Consider the following 26,875-nt stretch of genomic DNA (forward strand, 5'->3'; position numbering starts at 1 on the left):
AGAGTGTTGCCTGGCACCTACATGGTACTCCTTCCAGCGCCAGGTGAAGACCTTTTATTCTCCCAGTATTTTAGCATTTTAGCTTCCTGGTCTTTTAGCTTTGGTGTTTTAAATCTGTATTTTAAATCTCTGCATTGCTGCTAGGTTTTATTCTGGTTGTACTGTTATACTGTGGTTGGTTTTAACTTTTGTGAACCACCAAGAGAGCTTCAGCTATTGGGTGGTATAGAAATGAATGAATGAATGAATGAATGAATGAATCTGGTATATGGGCATCTTAACCCCTTCCTCTTTAGCAGATTTTTCACAAAAAATCTCTTCCCAAACTGTGCTCCCTACCGTCTCTTTACCCCTTCCAGAATTAAAAAACAGCCATGGGGGAAATTTGAGCAGACAAAATGCTGGAGGGCAAAGTGCTCAGAAACCCCACACCCTGTGGTCACTTTTCCGATTGAGAGCAGAGCCTCCAAGGCTGCATTTTGTTACAGAATAAGCATTTTGAAATCAAAATTCATGCAACTGAGCATCACAAACAACATCCAACTGGCCTCGGAATTTCTTTTCATGAACATTTTCTGAGACATCAGGCTCTTTTACATAACAGAAACCCTGAAGAGCAGCCTTGTGAGGAAGGGCTGTGGCTCAGTGGCAGAGCACCTGCTTTGCATGCAGAAGGTCCCAAGTTCAATCCCCAGGTAGGGCTAGGAAAGAATCCTGCCTAAAACTGTGGAGAGTGCTGCCGCCGGTCAGTGTTGACAATACCGCGCTAGATGGACCCAGGGCCTGACTCAGCACAAGGCGGCTTCCCATACTCCTCTGCCTCACGGCTTTGGACTCTGCAGCCCATTTGCCCAGGTATCAATCCTTTGTTTGCCTCCCTGTACTACTGACACTTACAAGCAGGTTTTGCCTTTCTTTTCCTGCATTGGCTGCATATGCTGGTATTTTTTCTCTCCCCTTCTTCAGAATCTCTAGGAAGCTACAGATGTAATCCTGAAAAGAAAAGCAAATGTTCAGGTTTGGCTCCTTTTTGGACATTTTATATATATATATATATATATATATACACACACACACACACACACACACACACACAAATCAAAAACTGTCACTGGAAAAGCAACAGAATAACTTGAACAATACATTCGCATTCCTGCTAACATTTGGAAATGTTGCCTGGTTGCAACACCCCCTTTCATGTACAAAGGCCCAAGCCCTCTTCCCACTACACATAGCATGGAGGCTCTATTCCACCTTAATGCTGAATATCCATTTGCTCATGCACTATTTACCGTGCTTATTCATTTACTCTGCAGTAGCCTGACAAGTGCTGTTTTAAAGGATACACTTAGGGCGCCTTAAAAAGCTGTAATTGTTCTTTAATCTCTTATTAAGAGTTCCAAGTGAGTGAACTCTGAGTGGACGTGCAAAGAACTGAGCCGGGCTTTGCAGGCCTGAAAACTCTTGCAATGGGGCTTACTTCTCAATAGACATGAATAGACTCTAAGTGCCCTGCGTGCTTGGTGGGAAAATTTCAGGATTGGTAAGAATTACATTTGCCTCTACACGTGTGCATGCATGCACATATGCAGCCCCAAGCACCTAGATATGGCCTTCAAAGCCAAAAAGGTTGTGCATCCCACGCTCTAAGGTGATAGCAGTGAGATGACGGAAGCTCTTGTGCCGCTATCAGCAAGAGGCCAAGGGCTCACGATATCATGGAAGGTTAGTAACGATCCTGTTTGTGCCCTGAGATGATCAGAGGCCCTGCTCTGAGACTAAGTGGTGGCTACTTGTAAGCAAACCTTTTCTGTAGTGGCCCCCAAATTGTGGAATGCTCTCCCACCTGGTGCCGGCTTTGCTGACTTTCTACTGCCAGGACTTTTATCTTTGCAGCCTTTTGATTTTTAGGTTGCTGTTTGTTTACTCCTAATTATATGTTTCAAAGCTTTATTTTAGAATTATCCTTCTGCATGTTTACGTATTTTTTTAGGTTTTTAGCTGCCTTGATATTTATTTTCTCTTTTTAAAATGTTGCTGTTTCAATTTCTTTTGTTTTTAACTAATCTTACTAGTGTTGTTATGTCTTATTGTGTTTATTTTTTATTATATATGTCACTCTGAGAGCTTTGGATGTAGGGTGACTCATAAATGGAAGAAATACACAGAATGTATTTAAGCCAAGGGTTTTGCTTCAAGAACAGTGGTGAGGGGCCTTGATTTAGCTTAGGGTACAGCTACATAGCTCGGGGAGGGACCACAGTTCAGTGTGGAGCACACGATTTACATGCAGAAGGTCCCAGTGGTGTCTTCACTTGAAAGAGGATCTCAAGCAGCAGATGCTGGGAAAGGTGTGTCCTAAAGATCCACTGCCAGTCAGACAGGACAATATGGAGCTAAGTGAGCCAGTGGTCTGACTATATCTAACAGATTCATATAACTAGGCTGTATCTACATTAAGCAACCGCCCCCCCCCCCAAAAAAAAAACCCCACATCCTTTCTGGAGCTTCCTACTGTGTTTCTTTGCAGGACTGGAAGGGCTCCTTCACATGGCAGACACATCGTTTGAATCAAGGGAGCACCTCCCTCCCGCCCTGGCATGTGTGCAAAGGAGCGAAGGTGGGGGTGGGGAGTCTTGTTTTCATAGCTTAACTCGTGCTGTACTGTTTTCTCACAGCCCGCAGGAAACCTCGGACTTACTTCCGAGGAGACATAAAATGTAAGATTGTGCTGTACATCTGCAACCCTCGGCACACTAACCGGGGAGTGAGCCCCACTGAACTTAACGGGGTGCTCTGAACGAAAAGAGGACGTTGACTCTGAGCTTGGTGGGGTCAGGGATCAGATCTCCCTTCGTTGCAGGGAGACATTTTACCCTCTTCTCCCTCCGGTCGAGAAATGTGCTCAAGCATTTACATGGCAGACACATGGTTTGAATGGAGGAAAGTCCTTCTGCGGCAAGATCATAGCACTACCCCGGCATTACACACTGCCAATATGGCACCGTTAACTTTTATTACTAGTTTATCTCCAATCTTTTAAAAAGCAGGATAAAAGGGGAAATGTGCGGGAGACATCCTGGAGGTTGACGAGTTGTGTGAAGAACCCACAAACTTCCATGAGTGACCAATCACGAGCACGCAATAAATCGCTGGTGTAGAGACCCCCCCTGGCAACTGCCCTAATGGGAAAGATCCCTTCCATCCTCATTTGTGGGTGGGGAGCAGTGTGGATATATATTCAATAGAAAAAGGAAGAATTCCATGATCAAAGCTCCTGGTTATGTCCTACCTTGTATTCTTGGGTAGCCTCTTCCAGAGGAAGCAGAGTATGCGATCTATGCTCCAGGGATTGCTCACAAACAGAACACACCAATTCCTCATCCTCTTTGCAAAACCAGGTGAGTTTTTCTTTGTGCCTTGGGCAGAGATCTTCTTTTCCTGGATTTAATGGCAGGTGTTTAATGTTTTCCGCTATGTTTGCCAGCTGCCACTTGGACCGCAAATTCCCTTTCTGGATTTTGGCTTTGCAGACAGGACATTCCAAGTCCCCCAGCTCTTCCCATGTCTCACAGTAGGAAGTGATACAGGATCCACAGAACTTGTGGCCGCAGTCCAGGGTCCCTGGGTCTGTCACATGCTTCAGGCAGATGGGGCACGTGGCTTCCTCTTCCACACCCACGGATGTCGGTGCTGCAGCCATGGCACGTGGCGTCTCTATGGCTTTGCTGTAAGGAGAGGCAGCTCAGGAGACCTGTGGGAGAAGAGCAGGATGGATGCCTGCTGAGTAATGACAACTTTATAATCCCTTCAGTAAATCTCCATTGGAGAGACTACAGTACAGCCTTTAACTCATCGGGAAAGTTTGGGGCGCTATAATTCCCATAATCCCCAGCAGGGGCGTTGCTAGGGTCTTAAAAGATCCGGGGCACAGGCCCATAACAAATTTACATATATACACACACACACACACAAGTCCAAGCGCACGTCTAATGTGTGTGTGTGTGTGTGTGGTGCGTGCATCTAGTGTGCTTGTGTGTGTGTATAGATTACATACATACATACATAAGAAGTGCGCACTGACCCCCCCCCACTTCAACTCAGACCCCGATTCAGCATTTTGGAAAACATCCCACTTCTGCTTGGGCCAATTTGTAATCGGACCACCTCAGCTCAGCACCAAACCTGAGTCAAGGTTTAGAAAAAGGAGTCTTTATGCTTCCTGTTGACTACCATGGGAAATTAGAAAAAAAAAACCTGTAACTTTTTTCTCTTGTTCAGAACTGGATAATTTCAGGCATGGTAGCTCCCTTGAAGGGGATTACACTTGCCCAATGTCAGAAAAATAGGTGCAGGGCTTATATTTTGATTTTCTTTTAAAGGGAACTGCCAATAACGTTTTAATTCCTTGGAAGAATTGGATAAAAATTTCAGGATTCATTGCCCCATCAGAGGAGATCATGTCTGCCAAATTTCAGAATGATAGCCACAACGGTTTTTGTGCAAGGGTGGCCTTGACATTTTGAGGTCTCCAAACGAGGGCATACTTATCTCCCTATGTTCCTTGTGGACCATTGTTCTGAAAGTTACAGACAGCCTACAGTTGTCCCTAAGTAAGAAACCAGCAAAGTTTCAGAAGGATAGGTGCAGCAGTTCATGTGGAAGGGGAGTTCTCCAGTTTGGGAGAGGGAGTGATTTGCTTTCCCTTCCATTCACCCCTTCCCCAATAGTTTTTGGGTAAATTTCTATGAAAATGCATAGGTCATTAGAAGTGTCCCCTAGGCAAGAAACCTGCAATGTTTCTGAAGGATATACACGCATTCTAATTTAGAATGACTAGAATTTATTTATATTTCACCAATGTTAGCAGCAGGGGAACCTGGGTGGGAAGGTGCTATTGCACTCATGTTTTGCTTGTGGGTTTCCTATGGGCATCTGGTTGGCCACCGTGTGAACAGAATGCTGGACTAGATGGGGCTTGGTCTGATGCAGTACGGCTCTTCTTATGTTCTTAAATAGAGTTTGCCTCTGAGCACGTGCAGAATGTTCTTCTTTCACCACTGAGCACTTACATTCTCCCCCTTCCAATTCTATTCCTCCCCCATCCCTCCTCATCCTACCATCCTCCAGCAACTTTTCATAAAAACAGATCTCTTGTTTGATGCAACTCCATCTATGCACAAGCTCTCATTGTATCTTCCTCCCCATAACTTCATTTGTGCCAAGACTTCACCAGGATTCAGCCAATGAGTCTGTTTTCAAAACTAGGGCTCAGTTATGGAGAAACTCTGAGCATGCACTAAGTGCCATTCCCTCACCACTGAAGCTAGAGTTCAAGCAAAAAAAACCCAAACCCACAAATGACAAAACATGCATAGGACCAAGCTGAAAGGGTAGTCAATTAATTAGACAGAATTGGTAGACACTGTATTAAGCCTGCAGTACCGTGCTCACAACTCAGGACTTATTTCTGAGTAAACATGCAGAACATCAAGGTACAAACCTCCCTGCAAAAGTAACTTGCGCTGGAATCCTATGCACACTTTCCTGAGGGTAAGCCTCATTAAACATAATGGGACTTCTCAGTAGGCATACATAGGATTGCATAAAGTAGCAATATTTATCTCCCCTCCACTTAAAAAACAAAACCCAAACTCCTATTTTTATTAAAGCTTTCTGTTCAGAGGAACACAGGAAGCTGCCTTGTGCTGAGCCAGACCCTGGGTCCATCCAGCGCAGTATTGTTGACACTGACTGGCAGCAGCGGCTCTCCAGGGCTTCAGGCAGGATTCTTCCCTAGCCCTGCCTGGAGCTGCTGGGGATCAAACCCGGGACCTTCGACATGCCAAACGTGTGCTCTGCCACTGAGCTGCAGCCCTTCCTGTCGCTGGATAATGGCAGCTGACAAACAAAACGGGCCCAGTTTTGATTCTCTGCAACCATGTTAACCCACTTTTCTCAAAGGCTTGAGTGAGAAGGAGAATAGAGGATACAGTAGAGGATACTCCTTGGAAAAGGGTGACATTCAGGAGAAGAAGAACTAGACACCACTCTGCACCAGTGGAAGCAGTGGAGCTGTGGAACCAATTCCAGGTACTTGAGGATGAGACTGGAGGCCAGCCTGCAGAGGAAGAATTACAGGGGAACCTGCATGAGAGTGAGCAAGAGGCTGAAGGTCAGTCAAGCAGAGGTGATGAAACCCAGGCCTACAACAACAATAAGAGAAGAGTAGTAGTAGCGGGAGACTCCTTGCTGCATGGAATTGAGACCCAAGTATGTCACGAAGACCCATGGACTCGCCAGGTATGTTGTCTCCCGGGAGGACGGATTAGAGACGTGACTGAAAGGTTGCCTGCACTCATAAAGCCCACTGACAAGTATCCCTTTCTTCTCATCCATGTGGGAACAAATGATACGGCCAAGCGGAGCTATGAAGAAATCATATCAGACTTTGAACCTTTGGGAAGGAAACGCAAGAACTTTGGGGCCCAGATAGTTTTCTCATCCATCCTTCCAGTAGTTAGAAGAGGGATGGAACGGGAAAGAAAAATACTCTGGGTGAATGACTGGCTACGGAGGTGGTGCCGATGTGAGAGATGTGGATTCTGGGACCACGGCCTATACTTCCTGGAGGATGGACTGTTGGCAAGAAACAGGTTGCACCTCACAAAGGACGGGAAGAATGTGTTTGGCCACAGCATGAAGAACTTCATCAGGAGGGCTTTAAACTGAATCCTTCGCAGAAGGGAGATGTAAAGTTGGAGGTAACAATGGACACTCCTTCATGGATCACTGCCTTGTTGTGGCGAAGGGGCTTGCGTAACTCAGTGAAGCCATAAGCTATGCTGTGCAGGGCCACCCAAGTCGGACAGGTCATGGCAGAGAGTTCTGACAAAATGTGGTCCACTGGAGAAGGAAATGGCAACCCACTCCAGTATTCTTGCCAAGAAAACCCCATGGAACGTATCACAAGGCTAAAAGAGATGACGCCGGAAGATAAGCCCCTCAGGTCGGAAGGTATCCACTATACTACTGGGGAAGAGCAGAGGGAATTTCCAAGTAGCGCCAGAAAGACTGAAGCGGCTGGGCCGAAGCCGAAAAGACACTCAGCTGTGGATGTGTCTGGTGGCGAAAAGAAAGTCCGATGCTGTAAAGAACAATATTGTTTAGGAACCTGGAATGTAAGATCAATGAATCAAGGGAAGCTGGAGGTGGTCAAACATGAGATGGCAAGATTGAACATCGACATCTTGGGAATCAGCGAACTAAAATGGACAAGCATGGGCGAATTTAATTCAGGTGGCCATTATATCTACTACTGTGGGCAAGAATCCCTTAGAAGAAATGGAGTAGCACTCATAGTCAACAAAAGGGTGGGAAAAGCAGTACTGGGGTACAATCTCAAAAACGATAGAATGATCTCAGTACAAATCCAAGGCAAACCATTCAACATCACAGTAATTCAAGTCTATGCCCCAACCACTGAGGCCGAAGAAGCTGAGGTTGATCAGTTCTATGAAGACCTACAACACCTTTTAGAACTAACACCAAAAAAAGATATCCTTTTCATCATAGGAGATTGGAATGCCAAAGTAGGAAGTCAAGAAATCACCGGGATAACAGGCAAGTATGGCCTTGGTGTACAAAATGAAGCAGGACAAAGGCTAATAGAGTTTTGTCAAGAGGACACGCTGATCATAGCAAACACTCTTTTCCAACAGCACAAGAGGCGACTCTACACATGGACATCACCAGATGGTCAATATCGGAATCAGATTGATTATGTCCTTTGCAGCCAAAGATGGAGAAGCTCTATACAGTCAGTAAAAACAAGACCTGGAGCTGACTGTGGCTCAGATCATGAGCGTCTTATTGCAAAATTTCAGCTTCAATTGGAGAACATAGGGAAAACCACTAAACCATTCAGGTATGACCTAAATCATATCCCTTATGAATATACAGTGGAGGTGATGAATAGATTTAAGGGATTAGACCTGATAGACAGAGTGCCTGAGGAACTATGGACAGAGGTCCCTAACATTGTTCAGGAGGCCGCAACTCAATCCATAAAAAAAAAAAAAAAAAGAAATGCAAGAAAGCAAAGTGGCTGTCTGATGAGGCTTTAAAAGTAGCTGAGGAAAGAATGGAAGTGAAAAGCAAGGGAGAAAGGGGAAGATATACCCAACTGAATGCAGAGTTCCAGAGAATAGCAAGGAGAGACAAGAAGGCCTTCTTAAATGAACAATGCAAAGAAATCGAGGAAAACAATAGAATGGGAAAGACTAGAGATCTCTTCAAGAAAATCGGAGATCTCAAAGGAACGTTTAGTGCAAAGATGGGCATGATAAAGGACAAAGAAGGCAGGGACCTAACAGAAGCAAATGGGATTAAGAAGAGGTGGCAAGAATACACAGAAGAACTATACAGGACAGATCTTAATGTCCCTGATAGCCATGATAGTGCGGTCACTGAACTTGAGCCAGACATCCTAGAGAGTGAAGTCAAGTGGGCCTTAGGAAGCATTCCTAACAACAAAGCTAGCAGAGATGACAGTATTCCAGCTGAGCCATTTAAAATCCTAAAAGAGGATGCTGTTAAAGTGCTGCACTCTATATGCCAACAAATTTGGAACACTGAACAACGGAAGCAAGCAATTAAGGGAGCAATCCTATGGCTGCTAGTCAGTGGCTAGATGGCCACAGGATATCTGGTTTTCCAGGAACCGACCTCGGAGCAGCCCAAATGGGGCGTTCCTGGGGCGTGTTCCGGGGCGGGGAAGGCAGAAATGCCTGTATGACACATCCAATGTGTAGTATGGCAGCCTCCTCTGCTGCTCAGCCCTCCCATGGCTAGACAGCCGCAATCAGCTGTCTAGCTGAAAATGCAGGGCAGGAGAAGCACGGAGGGAACAATCCCCTACGTGCTTCTCCTGCCCTGCTTTGGATAGGCAGTCGCCTCTGAGTTCGGAGGCGGCTGCCTATCTGCATAGGATTGCGCCCAAAGTCAGCCAACTTTAGCCATCAGCCCATTTCAAGATTCTTTTTTTTTTTAATGCAAGGTGATCTCTTCATAACCTCCTGCTATCCAGGTTTATAGAGCCAAGTCCTCGGCCCAGCTTATCTTTGGCATTTCAATTTTGGTTTTCTGGGTTTGAACTTTCCACCTGAGAGGTAATCTAGTTTCCTTAGGAAGATTCTGGGTTCACCTTCTTGTGACGGGAATGCAGCTATTTACTTGGAAGTGGATATTCGATCAGTTGAATGCCAGGCTTGGAAAAATGCCTTGAAATGGTGGCTAAAGGTGCATTTTTCTGCAGCTCCTGCTAGTTACATTCATTTACTGCTTTCTGACTCCTTTGTTAGTTGGTGAATGAGAGAGATGGAGAAGAGAATTTTTAGGTTGGGTTTTTCTCCTGAAGTTTTGGGCAATGATGGCTTAAAAGACAGAACTCTGCGAAGGTTACTTGATTTAGATGTCTAATGTAAGAGAGCTGCAGCTGACAAATTTGTTCCCCATTATCTCTGATTGACTGTTTCCAAGTACAGGAGAGCATTCAGGCTCTCATTTCAATGCATTGCTCTCTGCATTGTTAAGTGGATGATTCAATATGATTCCAGTTAACGGATGTCAGTGTGGAATGGGTGCCATAGTCTGTTGATCATGTACTCCTGCACTGGAATCTGTATGAAGACTGCAGAGAGAAGCTGATTTTCCCCTTATTAAGAACTCTCCTGAGATGACCTTCTGAAGAGCTAGTGATCTGTTTGAAGGATGATTCATCCTATGTCCCTGTGGGGGTTGCTGGGTTCTTTTTCATCTCAATGCAAACAAGGGAAAAAATTGTTGGCCCCGCTTTAAAATTTATTGGTTTATTTAATTACTCTTAATTAGCTGTATCTTTTGTACAAAAATTTGCATTGGGCTACATAATACACGGGGGGCCGCGGTGGCTTAGTGGTTAAGACGCTGAACTGCAGACTGGAAGGTCGGCAGGACAGCAGTTCGAGACCCGAGTGCTGCGTGACGGAGTGAGCTCCCGTCTTCAGTCCCAGCTCCTGCCAACCTAGCAGTTCGAAAGCAAGAAATTGCAAGTAGATAAATAGGTACCGCCTCGGCAGGAAAGGTAACAGTGTTCCGTGCACCTTGGTGTTCAGTCATGCCGGCCACATGGCCACGGAAGCGTCTTCGGACAGCGCTGGCTCTTCGGCTTAGAAATGGAGATGAGCACCACACCCTAGAGTCGGACACGACTGGTTGGGGACACCTTTTTAGCACAAAAGCAACTGGACCTAACTGCCTGAAATTTGGCAGATTCAATCAGTTCCATGGGGGCTACTAAGCCTCCAAATTTCATGCATTTCTCATACAAACTAAAAGCATCATGGCCATTTTTGTTTTCCAACGCAAGTCAATGGGAAAATGTAAAAAAAAAAAAAGGCAATTAGGACAGCTCAAAAGATCCAGGGCACAGCTCAAAAAAAGATCCGGAGCCCGTGCCCAGGTGAGCTTCTCCAAACGATGCCCCTGATCCCCAGACAGCATAACCATTTAGAAAACTCCTTGCCACCTTACAGTTTTGCTTAAAAAAAAAAGAAAAAAAAGAAAATGCTCACCTCCTGATTTCTTCCTTGTGATGGGCGCTCTCTCCTTGTCTCCTCCTCCCCACAACTTAATTTGTGTCAAGACTTCAACAGGGTTTAGCCGAGGAGCCTGTTTTCAGTACTAGATGTGAAGAAGGGCCGTATATAACCGCTGTTCTGTACATATTCTGTGTGGCCTCTGAGCGGCTATAATGTATATGCGTACACGTGAGGCCGAGTGATGTTACTGTGCTGAAGGCCTGTTTTAGTAGCTGCTTGGTGATGTTCTGAAAGCGGGGAGGAGAGAGAGAGAGAGAGAGACGATTGTTTGTAATATTTTTAGATGGGGCCTGGATCAGGTAAATTCAGTTTTGGTAGGTTGGATTCTAGCTAGGTGGAAAAGAGCAGCTGGGAAAGAACAGTTAAACAGTTCACAGTTAGGGTTTCAGTCAGTCTGTTCATAGTCAGTGAGGGAGGAGGTCTGCTGGTTGGTGTGTGGTGTGACAGAAGGACTAGGACAAAGCTGAGGAGAAGTGAATAGCTAAGGCTTGAATATTAAGCTATTCCTCCTCAGTGGGATAGCCATACGTGGCTGGTGAAGAACAGGAGTAGGGAGCAGGGAGCTGGGTTATGCCAGGAGGCTGCCCTCAGATCTTGCCAGAAGAAGGTTACATAAGCAGGCAGTAAACCCAGATAAACTGTCCAAGCAGCCAGAAATACAACAGAAGAAGCTCTGGGAGTCAGAGGAAGACTGTACCCAAGAGCTGGACCTGGTTGTGTGTGTATTTGGCTGTGGTGGGGGCTTAGGGCACAATCCTATGCATGTTTAGACAGAAGAAAGTCCTACGACGCCCGGCGTTCCCCAGCCAGGGAATGCTGGGAGTTGTAGGACTTTCTTCTGTCTAAACAGGCGTAGGATTGCACCCTCAGGGAATTTGGCCTGAGGTAAAAGAAGTCATTAGAGGCTTGTAATAGCAACAGTGGCTCTTGAGTCCTTAAAAAGTGTCAGCCAACATTATTTTTGAAAACCCTAAAGTAAATATTAGTATTCCCTTACAAAATATCCCTTAAATAAATCAACTTGTCTCTAGTGGTGGTGCCCATCTCATGCCTAAGCCTCTTATACCAAGCTATTAGGAGATTTTAAAGTATGTTTAAACTTAAAGAAGCCCTCCTTGGATCCTCACGTTTTGAACAACTTTCGCCCAGTCTCAAATCTGCCATTTTTGGGCAAGGTGATTGAGCGGGTGGTGGCGGTGCAGTTGAAGGCACACTTGGAAGAAACTGATATTTCAGTCGGGCTTCAGGCTTGGGCATGGGACAGAAATGGCCTTGGTCGCCTTGGCAGATGATATGAGGAGGGCTCTGGATAGGGGTGAACGCTCCTTCCTTGTTCTCCTCGACCTCTCAGCGGCTTTCGATACTGTTGACCACGGTATCCTCCTGGACCGCCTGGAGGGGTTGGGCATTGGGGACACCATATTGCGGTGGTTCCGGTCCTTCCTCTCCGGCAGGTACCAGAGGGTAGCACTGGGAGAGGAGGTTTCGGACCCATGGCCACTCACTTGTGGGGTGCCACAGGGTTCTATCCTCTCCCCGATGCTATTTAACATCTATGTGAAGCCGCTGGGAGCTATCATCAGGAGGTTTGGGGTGCAGTGTCATCAATATGCGGATGACACGCAGCTCTACGTCTCATTCAAATCTTCACCAAGGTTGGCCGTAGAATCCCTGTCCAAATGTCTGGAGACGGTGAGTGGCTGGATGGGGAGGAATAAGCTGAAGCTGAACCCTGACAAGACCGAGGTACTTTTGGTGGGAGACAAGAGGGGGCTGGGGGATGTTGACCTGGTGTTGAATGGGGTATGGCTACCCTTGAAAGACCAGGTCCGCAGCCTGGGGGTCATTTTGGACTCCCAGCTGTCCATGGAGGCTCAGGTGTCAGCTGTGAGCCAGACAGCGCTGTATCAACTCCATCTGATACGGCGGCTGCGCCCCTTCCTTCCCAACCATCTGCTCCCATCGGTAGTACATGCCCTGGTCTCCTCTCGTTTAGACTACTGTAATACGCTCTACGTGGGGTTACCCTTGAAGACGGTTCGGAAGCTGCAGCTGGTACAGAACGTGGCGGCTCGCCTGATTAAAGGCAGCCACCGGCAAGATCACATCACTCCAGTGCTGAAGGAGTTGCACTGGTTACCAGTTGTTTTCCGGGCCAAATTCAAGGTGTTGGTTTTGACCTTTAAAACCCTATATGGTTCCGTCCCAGCCTATCTTAAGGAGCGCCTCCAGCAGCACCAGACAGGCCGCTTAACAAGATCAGCCTCGGATGGCCTTCTCTCTGTCCCATCAGCCAGGACAGCTAGACTGGTGGGGACAAGGGAGAGGGCCTTTTCTGTGGTGGCCCCCACTCTGTGGAACTCCCTCCCTAGGGAACTCCGTCATGCCCCCTCTTTAATGAGCTTCCGTCATGCACTAAAAACATGGTTGTTCAGGCAGGCATTTGGGGTGGGTTAGGGTATTTTAGAAAATGTTTGTATTGTAGAATTTTATTGTTTTAAACTGTTTTTATTTTATGTTGTACATCGCCCAGAGTGGCTGGGTGACCAGCCAGATGGACGATTAATAAATTTAATAATAAATAAATAAATAAATGTTAAGAGAACTGGTGGCAGTGGAAAATGGTCAGTTTGTGGAACTCTGCATTATAGTGGCAGAGAGTTCCTTAGGCCCTGAAATATAAGCATTTGCTAAAAATAAGAAACCCCGTAGGTGGGACTGCCTGGTGAAGGAGCAGTTTCCCCATACGTGGTGGCAGTGCAGCAGAGAAAATCCCCAATACTACGGCTAAGGCTTAAATATGGGGGAAATACCTCTGAGCATATAGCAAGTGCCTTTCCCTCACCCCTAAAGCCACAGTTCATGCAGAAAGGAAAAACAAATGGCAAAAAATGCATAGGACTGGGCTAAAAATGCAGTCAAGTTAGTGGAGTGGAATGGGTTGGGCAGTTTATATTAAGCCTGCCGTACCGGGCTAACTCAGGACTTACTTCTGAGTAAATATGCAGAAGATCAGGCTGCAAAGCTCCCCCCAAAATCTTTTCCTGGGAGTAAGTGCTATTAAATGCACTGGGACTTGCCTTTGAGTCAACATGCAGAGGATTGAAAAAGGAACTAGCTGGGGTATGTTGGGTACCTGACTCCCCTTGTTGCAGGCTTTATTTTCCCTATCTCCCTCCCATCCAGGTAATCTAAAGCTTGGACCTGGAAAGAGGTTTAAAAGCAACAGGGGCTCTCGTCCTGTGGCTCTCAGCCATGGGAGGCAGAGAACACAACATGGAGCGGCATGCTGAAGGAGCTTGAATTGATTTAATCTGGTGCCCTCCTTCCAAGAACCTGTAATTTGCCAACATCCCCCTGTAGAGTGAATGTTTTTATATGGGCTGTTAGTTCTCCTGGATGAGAGCAAGGAGAGCCCAAGGGTGGACTGGATGTGTGTTAGCTTTCAGCCCAAGCTCAGGTGAGAGCTGAGTGGGGGGGGCGTAGTAGCCAAGGTGAGGGCTTGCCTTCTGCCTATGAACACACACCTGATATGCTTGGGCGGGGGGGTAAGATTGTGCTTTGGGCTGGCCATATCTATTTATTTTAAAATGAATTTTTAACATGTGCTTGAAAAATTATGTGGACAGCCTGGGGAAGAATGGAGTGCCTCGTAAGTTTGATCATGGGGCGGGGGAGGTATGGCATTGGGGGGCTTAACAGGCCAGCTGAGGAGAAGGGGTTTAGATACCTTACACCTATCTCTTCCCCCCGACCAGATGGTTCCTGACTGCCTTACCAGCTTGCCCTCAGGTCTGGTGCTGCTGCTGCATGCCAGGTTGGCCCAAAATAAAATCTCCTGCATCCACAATTTAATTGTAGATGAGAGGGCCAACCTGGTGTTCGTTACTTAGACCTGGATAGGGGAACTGGGGCGGGGGGGAGTTAGTCTCTCCAGGCCTTGTCCTCCTGGGTATTTGATACAGCACCAATTGTGTGGATTCCTCTCCCTCCCACACTTTTGCACTCATGATCTTAAAGTCACTTGATTCTCTGGGCAATGGGAATTGTTGCCGGAAAAGGAGGATGTGGGTCCAAAGGAGTGCTTTTGTGTGGCTGTGTGGATTCCCACCTCCCCAACCCACTTTGCACCATGATCTTAAACCTCATGTGCACCAGTTTCCCTTTCTATGGTACAGGCTGCTGGGGATTCAAAAGGCAGGCTTGGGCTGAGACTCAGTGTTGGGGACTGCATCTTCATTCAACACCTCTGAGGCTTGCACCTCTAGGTCTTCCTGATCCAGCTTCTTTTTCTCAGCATCCCGGTTCTGCTGTTCTGGATTAGGGATATGACACACTAGGGGATAGGGTTTATTGTTATCCATTCTTAAAGTGGCACAAACTGCTCCCCTTCCTCCCTGTGGGACTGCCAGAGCACAGTTGTAGCTCAGATATATGAATGGCTGCTGCTCACTTCTACAGGTAGCATAAAGCACCTGATGACAAAGTTACTGTAATGACAAAACGTGCACCAGGCTTCATCAACATGGAACCCCAGAGGGGTGCAATGCAGCTGTAGGCACAGACCCAGAGAGTCCCTAGAATATATAGATCTTTCCTCCACCAGAATGGCCATTTTGCTGTCCAGTCATAATATGCCAAATGTCTGCAAGTCTGTTTATCTGTCTCCTGCAGCCTTCCCCAACCTGGTGCCCCCCAGATGGATTGGACTACAACTCCCATAATCTCCCAGCCAGCTATGCTGGGTGGGGATTGTAGTCCAACTCATTTGGAGGGCACCAGGTTGGGGAAGGCTGGTCTACTGTTCCTGAACAGGAGAGGTACTGTCAGAAAGCTAGGAGGAAGGCCAAAGAATGCGTTTGGGGAAGATGTGGCCTTCTACATGGCCAAGAACCTCCCAAATGCAGATCAGGTCAGATGAAATACCTCAAGCATCTCTGCAGGATAGATCCTCACCCCAACAAATGAGGATGAATTAAAACCAAAGGTCGTCTTCTTCTTCATTGAAAAATGCCACACTGTCTCCTTCATAAACCCGGGGGGTGGGGGGAAGCCATGTGTTGATGGGGAGATAGGTTGCAGTGTAGGAAGTAGGCACCTTGTACCCCTCCAGAAGTTTTGGCCTACAGCTCCCATCAGCCCTCTCTAGCAATAGCCAATGGTAAGGGATGATAGGAGTTGCAGTCCCAAACGTCTGGAGGGCCACAAGTTACCCATCTCTGATGTAGTATGACCATTTTCCTATAGCACAGATGCCCTGAAAAGGATTAATGATTTGACAGGTCCTCTCTCAGCTTCTAGCTCCGGATGGGCAAGTTGTGGCCCCCAGATATGTGGCCTACAACTCCCATCAGCATTCACCATTGGCCATTGCAGCTAGGACTGATGGCAGTTGTAGGCCAGAACATCTGGAGGGCCACAAATTGTCCACCTCTGCTCTAGCTGCACTCACAGCTCTGCGTGTTTCCTCGTTTATTGTTGCTGGCTTGCCCACACCCGCAACATGGACAGCTGTTACAGAAGAGGAGCCGGAGGGAATTTCATCAGCTTAAATCAGGGGTGGGGAGCCTTTTTGGCTGGAGACCTGAATTTACTCTAGGCAAGCACATCAGGGCTTGTGTGCCAGCAGTGGATGGGAACACTGCCCAAAGTGGGTGGGGCCAGCCCTCTGTTGGCATAGGGCCCCTGACTTCAATGCACAGACCCCAGTCACACACTCACTCATATTCTCATTCTCCCCCCCCCCATGCCCTCCCTCATGCTTTTAAAAATCCAGATTGCAGCCGGCGATATTCAAGGGAGGGGTACAGCATTAATAATAATTATTAATTAAATTTTTATACCACCCCATAGCAGAAGCTCTCTGGGCAGTTTACAAAGATTAAAAACATTAAAAAGACAATACACAAAATTTAAAAGCATAAAAAACATAGAGACAGCATATACAGACAACATAGATCTAAAAACAACTTTGAGCAATCAGCCAAACCATAAAACGAATCCAGGATCACTTAAAACTCATCACATACTGCCAAATGCCTGGGCAAAGGCATTAAGGAGGGAACTCTTAACCCCTCCCTTTTCTATCAGTGATCCCCTAAAAATGCCCACCTGCTGCAACTAGGCTTTTAAAAAACCTTCACAAGTGCCAATGGAGAGAGTTTTGAAGCCTGAATGCAGTGGGTGGGTGGGTGCGAAATTTTTCAAGGGGGTGTCACACCACTGGGGAGGTCCACAAAAACCTGGACCCTGCCCCACACATTATCATCTAGGGGCCAGAGGCTCCAGTAGGACTATTAAGTCTGGAGTCTAAAATTATCTAACTGCACCACAGTCAAGGAGAGAAACAGGAGGGCTTTCAAGATTTGGATCGGGGGGGGGGGGTCTAGAGTAAAAATGAGAAGCAGGCATGGCTGCTAGACACACGGCGAAAAAGTAACGTCTGTTCTGGTCCTCAGGAAAGAACTGAGCCACCGTGTTTAGCCCAGACTTCAAGCTTAACTAAGTAAGGCTTGAGAGATGCAGACTGACTCCCCCCTCGCCCCAACAGGGGTGTCTTGAAGTATTTTTCAAATGCACCATGATTAAGACTGCAATCCTATACACACTTTCCTAAAAGTAAGGCCCATATATCAGAATGACTGACTTCTGAGCAGATATGCGTAGGATTGCTCTGTATATATGCAGTGCCGCTGCCAAGTTTCAGTCCCCGCCAAACATTTCTTTTCTCTTTTGATTCCAGAAACGTACCTTGGTTCAGTGTGCTTGTCCCGCAGATTCTGATAGTCAGAGAAAAAAGTGACAATAAATTCAGGGCCAGGCTACCGAGGCTTGTTGTCGCAGAACCGCTTCCAGGAAGAAAAGGCGGAGGGGGCGTGCGTGTGTTTTAAACTTTTATTTGGCATCCGCTCAGCTCCACCCCCTCGCTGCTGTTGCTTGCAAAATAAAATCGGAGTGACTCATTCGCCACCACTTGCAGCCAATTTAAATTTTAAGACGTGCCAAGCAAACTTTGATAGCGCAGCCTGATACACGTCAGCACAGAAGCAAGCCCCGCCGAGTTCAATGAGGCTTACCGCCAGATAAGTGTGGCTGGGATTGTGGCCTCGGTTGCTTAAACTTGCCCTTGGTTGTTTCCAAAATGTTATTTATAAAGGCGACCTTAAGGGAGAAGGGGGAGCCGAGAAGAAGGAGCGGGATGGATTAGAAGAAGCCGAGGGGGAGGCGTGCAGTAAGCAGAAACAACCGCGCAAAAAGCCAGCGATCCCTCGGCGTAGCTACGTCTCCACACGCGCACCCTTTTGTCTCCTGGACGACGCACTCCGGAGCTAAGTGTTTTGGAGAAGGAGAACTGCGGGGCGGGGAAAGCGAGTTGATCAAGTCTGGGTGACGGGTTCTTCTTACGGCCTTCCCCAACCTGGTGCCTCCAGCTGCATTGAGCTACAACTCTCGTAATTCCCAGCCAACATGTCCGATTGCCACGCCGGCTGGGAATTGTAGTCCAATGCATCTGGAAAGCCCTATGCGCGTGTGTCCGGGGGGGGGGGGGAGAGGCTGCGTTATTGACAACTGGGTGTGGAAGGGGCCAATCTGTGGAAGCTGTCAGTGCCCTTTGAGCACGTACTTGAATTCAGTGGGATTTACTTCCACGGAAGCAAACATATTTGATGGGGCTCTTTGGGTGTTGAAATGGTTCCCCAGAAATTGGAAGAGGTTGGAGCCCAGTCCTAGGCGTACTCACTCTTGAGTAAGTTCCACTGAGTTCAATGGAACTCAGGATCTTAGGGTGTCTCTCCCAGGCGGGGCACAGGATCCCCCACCCCTCTTTCGCTTCAAACTACTTCGGACCCGATTCTCTTAGGTTCAGATTCAGATCCGAATTATCCGGATTTTATGTTTCCCCATTAACTTGCATTGGAAAACAAATGGCCATAACATTTTCAGATTTCATTATAAATTCATGACATTTGGGAACCTGGCAGCCCACAACAATACCGATAGGGTTCAGAAGAAGAAGAAGAAGAAACAGCTGTAAGGCTGGAAACCAAAATAAAAAAGGAACAGCTGCACCAACTGAATTCCCGGTGCATTTTGACACTGGACTTTATCAAGGGAACTGAAGAATACAAAATACATCATAAATGATATATAATGTACATCAAAGCATTTAAAATACAACTTTACAAGTTTCCAAATGAATTCCAAATCACGTGAGGTGCTAGTCCTGTCCCCGCCCCCGCCCCCATTCAGTACTGGGTAGGCCTCATCTTGAGTACTGTGTCCAGTTCTGGGCACACTTTAAGAAGGATGCAGACAAATTGGAGAGGGTTCAGAGGAGGGCAAGAAAGATGATCAGGGGACTGGAAACAAAGCCCTACGAGGAGAGACGGAAAGAGCTGGGCATGTTTAGCCTTGAGAAAAGAAGACTGAGGGGAGATAGGATAGTGCTCTTCAAGTACTTGAAAGCTTGTCACAGACAGGAAGGCCAGGATCGGTTCTTGATCATCCCAGAATGCAGGACACGGAATCATGGGCTCAGGTTACAGGGAGCCAGGTTGTTACCTGCTTTGTGATGATCCAGTGATGGGAGGACGAACACTCAACTACAACTTGCCTACCTTGGGAGAAGAGGGGAAGAGATGTGGAAGAAGTGAGGGATAGAGACCCAAATGAAGTTTGCAAGGAACAAGATCTTCAGGGAAAGAGGAAAAGGATGCTGCTGGCATCTAGGGAGGGGGGGGGGGGCTTTCATAGGTTTTTATTATATTGCTGCTGGTTTGTTTTTAATTAAACTTGTTTTTAATTAAATTTAATTAAATTGTTTTGAATTAAACTGGGCCTGCTGCTCTTGTTGGTTACAAATTTGGTTATTGTGCTTCTATTTGATTTGGTTGTGTTGTGTGGTTCTTGTTAGCCACCTTGAACTTTTGTAAGGAAAGGTGTGGTTTAAATATTCTCAATACATACAGAAATCCTTCTCTGAGGTGATGTTAGTTCTGGAGAGATGGGCCAATGTTGAAATAGCCTCAGTGAAATAGGGCATCTTCTGGGTTCCTCTGCTGAGCTCTTCTCTCTCCACTGAGGACAGCTCACTTTGGAGATGGGATGGTGTTGCCTTCAGAGTCCCCCAAATTCTAAGTAGCACACTAGTATGGTTTTAATACAGAGTGCATACAATGCTAACATAAGAGGAGGAGGCCTGGGTTTAAATCTCTACTTGGCCATGATGCTCACTGGGGGGGTTGTCTTCATGGGGGATTTCCTGAGGATTGGGAGTGTTTTGAGGTCGTTCGTGGCACATGATGTTGTGGCCAGTGCGCTGTCAGCCAGCAGTTTCCATCTTGAAATGCCGCATTATTGGAAATAATGCAGAAATTGGAAAGCCGTTCTACTCCATTTTTTCCAGTTAAAGCAGTTCCTGGGTGGTTCTGCTACAGTGTGACACATTCCTCTGCATTAACTCCTGGGTGTGCCTGTGTGACCTGGCACTGACATGGTCAATGGGTGGGGCCATCCCTCCCCCACTTCACTCCTTTTCCCCCATTGGCACTACTGTCCCCAGGGAGAGTAACTAGAGCAAGTAGCCTGCCTTTGCAAAACATCAAAAGTGCTAGAGCGCTCTTTTGAGCCTTCAAAATGACACTGCACTTCCTTTTCACTACTGGGAGTAATTAGCTTCTGTTTCCCCATTGAGAGCTGTGATTATGTGCATCTCTGATGTTTGCATTGCTTCACTTCTCTGATGTTGCGTTAATTTGCTTCTCTACTGTTGTATTAATTCGCTTCTCTGATGTTTGCTTTACTTCGATGCTTATCTGATCCTTGTTTTACTTCACCACTTCTCTTATGTTTGCATTACTTTGCTTCTCTGATGCTTGCAGTAAAAATGGGTTGGAAGCTATAACTCTGTGACAGTTTGCTGGAATGGGGCAAAATTGAGGTGGTGGGGTGCTCTCATGGGGAGCCCTCAGATACTGCACTGGAGAATTGGAGATTTTGGCTTCTTCAAGGAAGAGTGAGCGAACAGGGAGCTTATACTCTTTCCTTTGGCATTAAACAAATGTGTATAAGAGCTTTATCGCAGTAGTGATCTACCGCAGCATCAGGATCACAGGAGCAGAGAAGCCTGTCATTGGAAGAGGGAGAAATAGCCAGAGGCGGAGAAAGGGGGCTTGGAGCTATAATTCTGTGTTTGCTGGAATGGGGCTTATTTGCGCTGGTGGGGTGTTCTCAGGGGGAGCGAGATTTATTTCTTACGGGTAAACATGCACAGATTTATTTCTTACTTCTGAGTAAACATGCACAGAAGGGGGAGATATGGGAAAAACTACTTCAATTGGGGAAACAAGACAGAATGGGGCGTCCCACCCCCTTGACCACGTCACTGCCAGGGCACAGAGGCACGCCCAGGATTTAAGGTGGTGGTGGGGGACACATGATGGCACACTGTGGCAAAACTGCCAGGGAGCCGCTTTCAGTAAAAGCATTGGACTAAAGGAGTTTCAGAAAATGTGGCTTTTCAGGAGGGAAGCAGCTGGTTGGCAGTGGATTGGTGACGACGTCATCTGTCGTGAACAAACTTAGACTGCTCTAACTTCGCAGTAAATTGCTCCTGAAGACAGTCCCCTGGTCTGGACAGAGACAGCGGCAGTGGCTGGAAGGCAGGTTTGACTGCTTTGGGGGAAGCTGGAGAAAGATGACATAGAAATAGGAGGGATGGCGAAGGGGGGGTGTCTTTCCATTTTTGCTCCTTTGCTAAAATGCGTATCTAACCCTTGAATGAAAGTCGTCCAGTGTATTTATTTTTTTCTTTGCTTTTCAATTCCCTGGCATGATTGCCCTATTAAAGGTTTGTTGCACTTTGACATTAGGGTGCGTGTATGGGGAGCAATGGAGGGGAGTGGGGGAGAGATCGCTTCAGATTTCTGCAACTACAGCTTCTCCTCAGAGAGAGATCGTAACCTCTGAGCCCCATGCTGGCACGAAGGCTATACGTGTGTTGTAACTCTACCGACTTTACGGCCATCTACTTTCACCCTTAGGGAGAGACTGTCAGGTAGACATCGTGGGACGCATAAAAGAAGGGGTGAACAGCATCTTCAGAGAATGAGGCAGCCTCATAGGCATATATCTGGGCTGCTGTATCAGCATCGTAAAAGCACACCCAGCCCCCAGCATAGTTCAGAATCACTCGGATCTTCTTGAGCTCTGCGCCCAAGGACAGAGCAGCATGACCAGTGGGTTTGGCAGATATACACGTATCTATCAAGGTGCCCACAGATGCCTTCCTTGTGATTAAACTCAATATTGCCCTTTCTCCTCACAGACTTCCTGGTGACCCCCACAGCCCAGTTTAACTCACTTCCCACAATAACTTCCCAGAAATGTCTGCCTGCAGTGAAACCCTCACATCCCAGTGCACACCGCCAATAGTCAAATCTCCCAGGGTTGTTGGGCAGATCTGGACATATAAATGCCCATATCACACTTTTGCGATCCTCAGACAGGATGAGTTGGGGGGGATGGGCTGTGTCTGCATCCAGAGTTACGTTGGCTGTAAGGGGTGGGGGCAGAGGGGAGAAAGAGAAGACAAGCAGCATCAGCTGGGAGATTAGACTCACGATGTAAGCCAGACACGCTACAGGAAAAGCATAATCTCTCGGATCAATACAGCTTCCTTGCACTGCATTCGGGATCAGGATGCTTCTTTCCTTCTTAATCACAATACTTAAAACTTGTGATTCAAGTTTTCAAAGGGCTTGACATGCATTACCTAGTTATAATCCTTACAACAACTTGTAAGGTAAATCAGTATTATTATTCACCCATATTGTACACGAGAGGACTGAGGCTGAGAGAGAGCAGCTTGCCTAAGGCCACCTAGTGAGTTCATGGCAGAGGTGAGATTTGAACTAGGGACTTTCTGATTTATAGCTCAGTTGCTTATACAAGATCTCAACAAATGCCATGAGTGAAACCACAGGAAAAGCTGCAGCCACGCTAGTCCAGGTAGAGAAAATACCTTCCTACTAACCAGGACCCAAGTTTCAGTTATTGAGATAAACATTCCAGAAACGAAAACTGGTCCAAAATAGGGCAACCAAATTGTTAGTGGGGACTGGCCAATATGAACCTATTATGCTGGCGCATGGCTTCCAGTCCATTTGCAGGCCCAGTTCAAGGTGCTGATGTTAACTTTTAAAGTTCTGAACGGCTTGGGGCCAAGTTACCTCATGGATCATCTCCTTCTATATATACCTGCCCGGACCCTAAGTTTATCTTCAGATGCCCTCCTCCAGTTGTCCTTGCCAAATGAAGTGAAGCTGGTGGCTACTGAGGAGAGGGCCTTTTCAGTTGTGGCATCCCAGTTGTGGCATGCCCTTCCCAGAGTGGCTCACCTGGAGCTGGTTTTAATTGTTCTGAAACACCCAGAGAGTTTCAGCTATTGATCGATACAGTCGTGTAATAAATAAGTAAAATAAATTCAAATAGTTTGTATATGACCATTTGAGGAATTTTTTAAAAAGCAAAAAGGCAATTACCCGTAAAAGTATTTCTGTGTTCTGCTGCTAATGAAAGGGAAGAAGGGGAGGATTTGGGGTCCGTTCTCACTTCATTTGTGAAAATCCATTTGGGACCCAGATAGAATCAGCATGGCTGTGTTTTGGTGAACAGACACCTGGTGATCTGATCTGGATTGGGTATATTATGAGTGAAGACTCACTATCCAGTTCTGCAACATCCAGAAGAAGCACTTTGGAAGCAAATAATGATAATCCTATGAAGTCTGCTTTGTGCTGCCCTTTTCCCAGCTGTACGATATCCTTTTTTATGTTCTCTTGCAGCAGGCCAGGCTGGACTTCTGCCTTCACATCTAGCAGTTTCTCCTGGGTTTTACTAATTTTCTTCCAAGTACAATTTATAGTTCCTTACAAGCTGACAGAAACCCGGGAGGCAGGCATGGAAGCATTATCCAGGAAATTATTCACAGGCAACAACCTATTCTTGTTAGCCGTGCACATGTTTCCATGCCTCAAGAAAATATCGCGCAAAAAGACCCTCAGTGTTGATGCTCAGCACCACTTTCACCACCATTAAAAATGCAAGCAGGGAGGCACAAGGAGATGGTTCATTGCCCCAAGAGGTCTTCTCTGCCATGAGGGAAAACAGTTAGGAGCCACCTCAGACCAAAGCATTTGCAAACTGATTGCGGCAGGTAGATGAAGGTTTTTATGACAAAACCAAACATGCGTGCAACAACAGCATCCTAAGAATCTTGTGATTGGAGAAATCCTATGCATATTTAGTCCCTGTAGTCCCTATGCATATGTAGAATCCCTGTCCAAATGTCTGGAGACGGTGAGTGGCTGGATGGGGAGGAATAAGCTGAAGCTCAACCCTGACAAGACCGAGGTACTTTTGGTGGGAGACAAGAGGAGGCTGGGGGATGTTGACCTGGTGTTGAATGGGGTACAGCTACCCTTGAAAGACCAGGTCTGCAGCCTGGGGGTCATTTTGGACTCCCAGCTGTCCATGGAGGCTCAGGTGTCAGCTGTGAGCCGGACAGCGCTGTATCAACTCCATCTGATACGGCGGCTGCGCCCCTACCTTCCCGACCATCTGCTCCCATCGGTAGTACATGCCCTGGTCTCCTCTCGTTTAGACTACTGTAATGCGCTCTACGTGGGGTTACCCTTGAAGACGGTTCGGAAACTGCAGCTGGTACAGAACGCGGCGGCTCGCCTGATTAAAGGCAGCCGCCGGCGAGATCACATCACTCCAGTGCTGAAGGAGTTGCACTGGTTACCAGTTGTTTTCCGGGCCAAATTCAAGGTGTTGGTTTTGACCTTTAAAACCCTATATGGTTCCAGCCCAGCCTATCTTAAGGAGCGCCTCCAGCAACACCAGACAGGCCGCTTAACAAGATCAGCCTCGGATGGCCTTCTCTCTGTCCCATCAGCCAGGACAGCTAGACTGGTGGGGACGAGGGAGAGGGCCTTCTCTGTGGTGGCCCCCACTCTGTGGAACTCCCTCCCTAGGGAACTCCGTCATGCCCCCTCTTTAATGAGCTTCCGTCGTGCATTAAAAACGTGGTTGTTCAGGCAGGCATTTGGGGTGGGTTAGGGTATTTTTTTTAAAAAAAATTTATGGTAAAATTTTATTGTTTTAAATTGTTTATGGTGGGTTGTACATCGCCCAGAGTGGCTGGGTGACCAGTCAGATGGGCGATTAATAAATTTAATAAATAAATAAATAAATAGTCATGGCTGACTGTGGAATGCTGGGAGTCGGAGGACTTTTTTCTTTCTATACATGCCTAGGATTGTGCCCTTAAGTGTGTCAACAGTTTTCAGTACCTTTGCTTTTCCCCTTAAATTTATGAAGTGTAAGGGAAGTACATGTTATTGTCTTTTAAATTTTCACAAGTGTTCCAAAAAAACCTTCGACACCTAACATTTAGATCACATTAAGTGTGCTTTAGTTCCCCCCCTCCTCAAATATTTCAGGTCAAATACTTGTGGTATATTGGGACAAGCCATTAACATGGTGTGCTTTTTTTTTTTTTTTTAGCTTTGTTTACTAAATACAAGTGAAATATACATGGTAAATTAGATCTCCCCAGGGATTCAGAACATGTCGAGATGCAAACTTAAACATTTCCTATGCAAATGACCCTAACTGGCATTGGAAAATTTCCTGGAAAACCCACATCTAGGGCCACAACCTAGATGGTTTTTAAAAGGACTGGACAAATACAGGGTGTTATAACAACAGCTATTAGCCAGAATAGTTCTATAGAACCTCTGTGTTCAGATGCAGTACAAAGGGGCTTGGTTGGTGGTAAAACAAAAATCCGCAAATTTATTAGCTCACAAACTCTTTTTATTAGACAACTTGGTCTCAGATCGTTAAGGGAGCAATCCTATAGCTGCTAGACAGCGGCTAGACAGCCATAGGATATCTAGTTTTCCGGGAACTGATCTCTCCCCACTTCCATGCTGCCTCCGAGACAACGCGGAACAGCTCCGTCCTCCATGCTCACAAGAGGAGTGTGGAGCAACCGAAAAGGGGGCCTTCCGTGGCGGGGAGGGTCGTACAGCACCCCCCTCCCCCGCTTGGCCGTCCCCTGAAATTGGCTGTCTAGCCAAAAATGCAGGGCAGGAGGAGCACGGAGGGAACGATCCCCTCCGTGCTTCTCCTGCCCTGCATTGGATAGGCGGTTGCCTCTGAGTTTAGAGGTGGCCACCTATCTGAATAGAATTGCGCCCTTAGTTGGTTCATTTGTTGACAAGATGAAAAATGAACCAACAGTCACTAAGTTTCCTGCCTGGTGAGCTGGAGGAGATTCTTTTCCACCTCCAGTGACCAACTGGGTGTCAATTTACAAGTGTGGCCCTGAGGTCTTGGGGATAGACAATGGGGTGGGGTTATTCCCATCATGACTTGCTCATGGGCCTTTCAGAGGTAGCTGGCTGGTCCACATCAGAAACAAAATGCAGGACTAGATGGACCCTTGGTAAGTTCCTGCAGGGCTTTTCTTAGATTATTGTGTCCAAGGGCTTTAAGGGGCTTTGTTTAATACCACTGGAACAATATATAGATAGGCATGGAACTTGTAATTAACCCATTTTTTGTTCCAGAATCCCCAGAGCAGAACTGTGAATGCCATGCCAATGAAACAGAAGCAGACATCTCTCAGAGAAAGACACCCATCCCTCCTGTAAATTTTAGCCCCCATCAGACCCCCAAATTTACCTTTTTGCAGCTGAGATCCAGATACCAGAGTGTCTGGAGAAGATAACAAAAGACTTAGCATCATACCATCATACTTGTAACAAATCTGATAACAACATGAGCTCATAGCACTGGGGGAAAGGGAGGGGAGCCAGGGGAAGTGGTTTGGCCATCTGGAGAACCCTGGAGGGCTGGATTGGGACCCAGGAGGGCTAGATTTGGGCCAAAGGGGTGAGGTTCCCCAACCCTCCATCACTGCATGTTATAGGACAGGAGTAATGATTGCAAAGTTTAGCAATCAAATTCTTTTTTGAAGCAGGTGAATTCAGGCCATCATATTGAGTTGGTGAGATGAATTAGCTGTTTGCGGGGCGGGGGGATTGCCAAACTTTACTGCTATCAAGGGGAGGGCTGATCTTTAGCAGGGGTGGCATTTGTTTATCTGAACTCAGAAGCCCAGTCGCCATTTTATTAACCTCAAAAGACCCAGGTGGTGGGGA

At 46.8% G+C, this 26,875-nt stretch overlaps 1 protein-coding gene and 1 pseudogene across 6 annotated transcripts in view; both read right to left on the bottom strand.

Moving 5' to 3' along the window:
* Window positions 1-17,499, bottom strand: part of LOC146355622 (tripartite motif-containing protein 10-like) — a 43,216-nt gene extending 25,717 nt beyond the window's left edge. For 2 of the 5 annotated variants that reach the window (XM_084831006.1, XM_084831002.1), the window contains exons 1-4: window positions 17,391-17,499; window positions 10,614-10,867; window positions 3,293-3,754; window positions 898-993 (exon numbers count right to left, since the gene is read on the bottom strand). In XM_084831006.1, coding sequence (XP_084687132.1) covers window positions 898-993; window positions 3,293-3,703 — 507 coding nt within the window. In that variant the 5' untranslated portion in view covers window positions 3,704-3,754; window positions 10,614-10,867; window positions 17,391-17,499. Of the gene's footprint in view, window positions 1-897; window positions 994-3,292; window positions 3,755-5,953; window positions 6,122-10,613; window positions 10,868-17,390 lie in introns of those variants that run through there. The other 3 variants (XM_084831007.1, XM_084831003.1, XM_084831004.1) reach the window with 2 other exon arrangements.
* A 2,553-nt stretch (window positions 17,500-20,052) lies between these two features.
* The window catches only part of LOC146355623 (zinc finger protein RFP-like), a 31,407-nt pseudogene continuing 24,584 nt past the window's right edge, over window positions 20,053-26,875 (bottom strand). Inside the window, exons 3-4 of the transcript XR_014787227.1 lie at window positions 26,397-26,429; window positions 20,053-22,194 (exon numbers count right to left, since the gene is read on the bottom strand). The product of XR_014787227.1 is annotated as a zinc finger protein RFP-like (transcript). The remainder of the gene's footprint in view (window positions 22,195-26,396; window positions 26,430-26,875) is intronic.

This window comes from Heloderma suspectum, chromosome 2 (assembly GCF_057233095.1).
Source record: "Heloderma suspectum isolate Gila_16-S chromosome 2, 16-S_ref, whole genome shotgun sequence".
In the NCBI taxonomy this organism is placed as follows: domain Eukaryota; kingdom Metazoa; phylum Chordata; class Lepidosauria; order Squamata; family Helodermatidae; genus Heloderma; species Heloderma suspectum.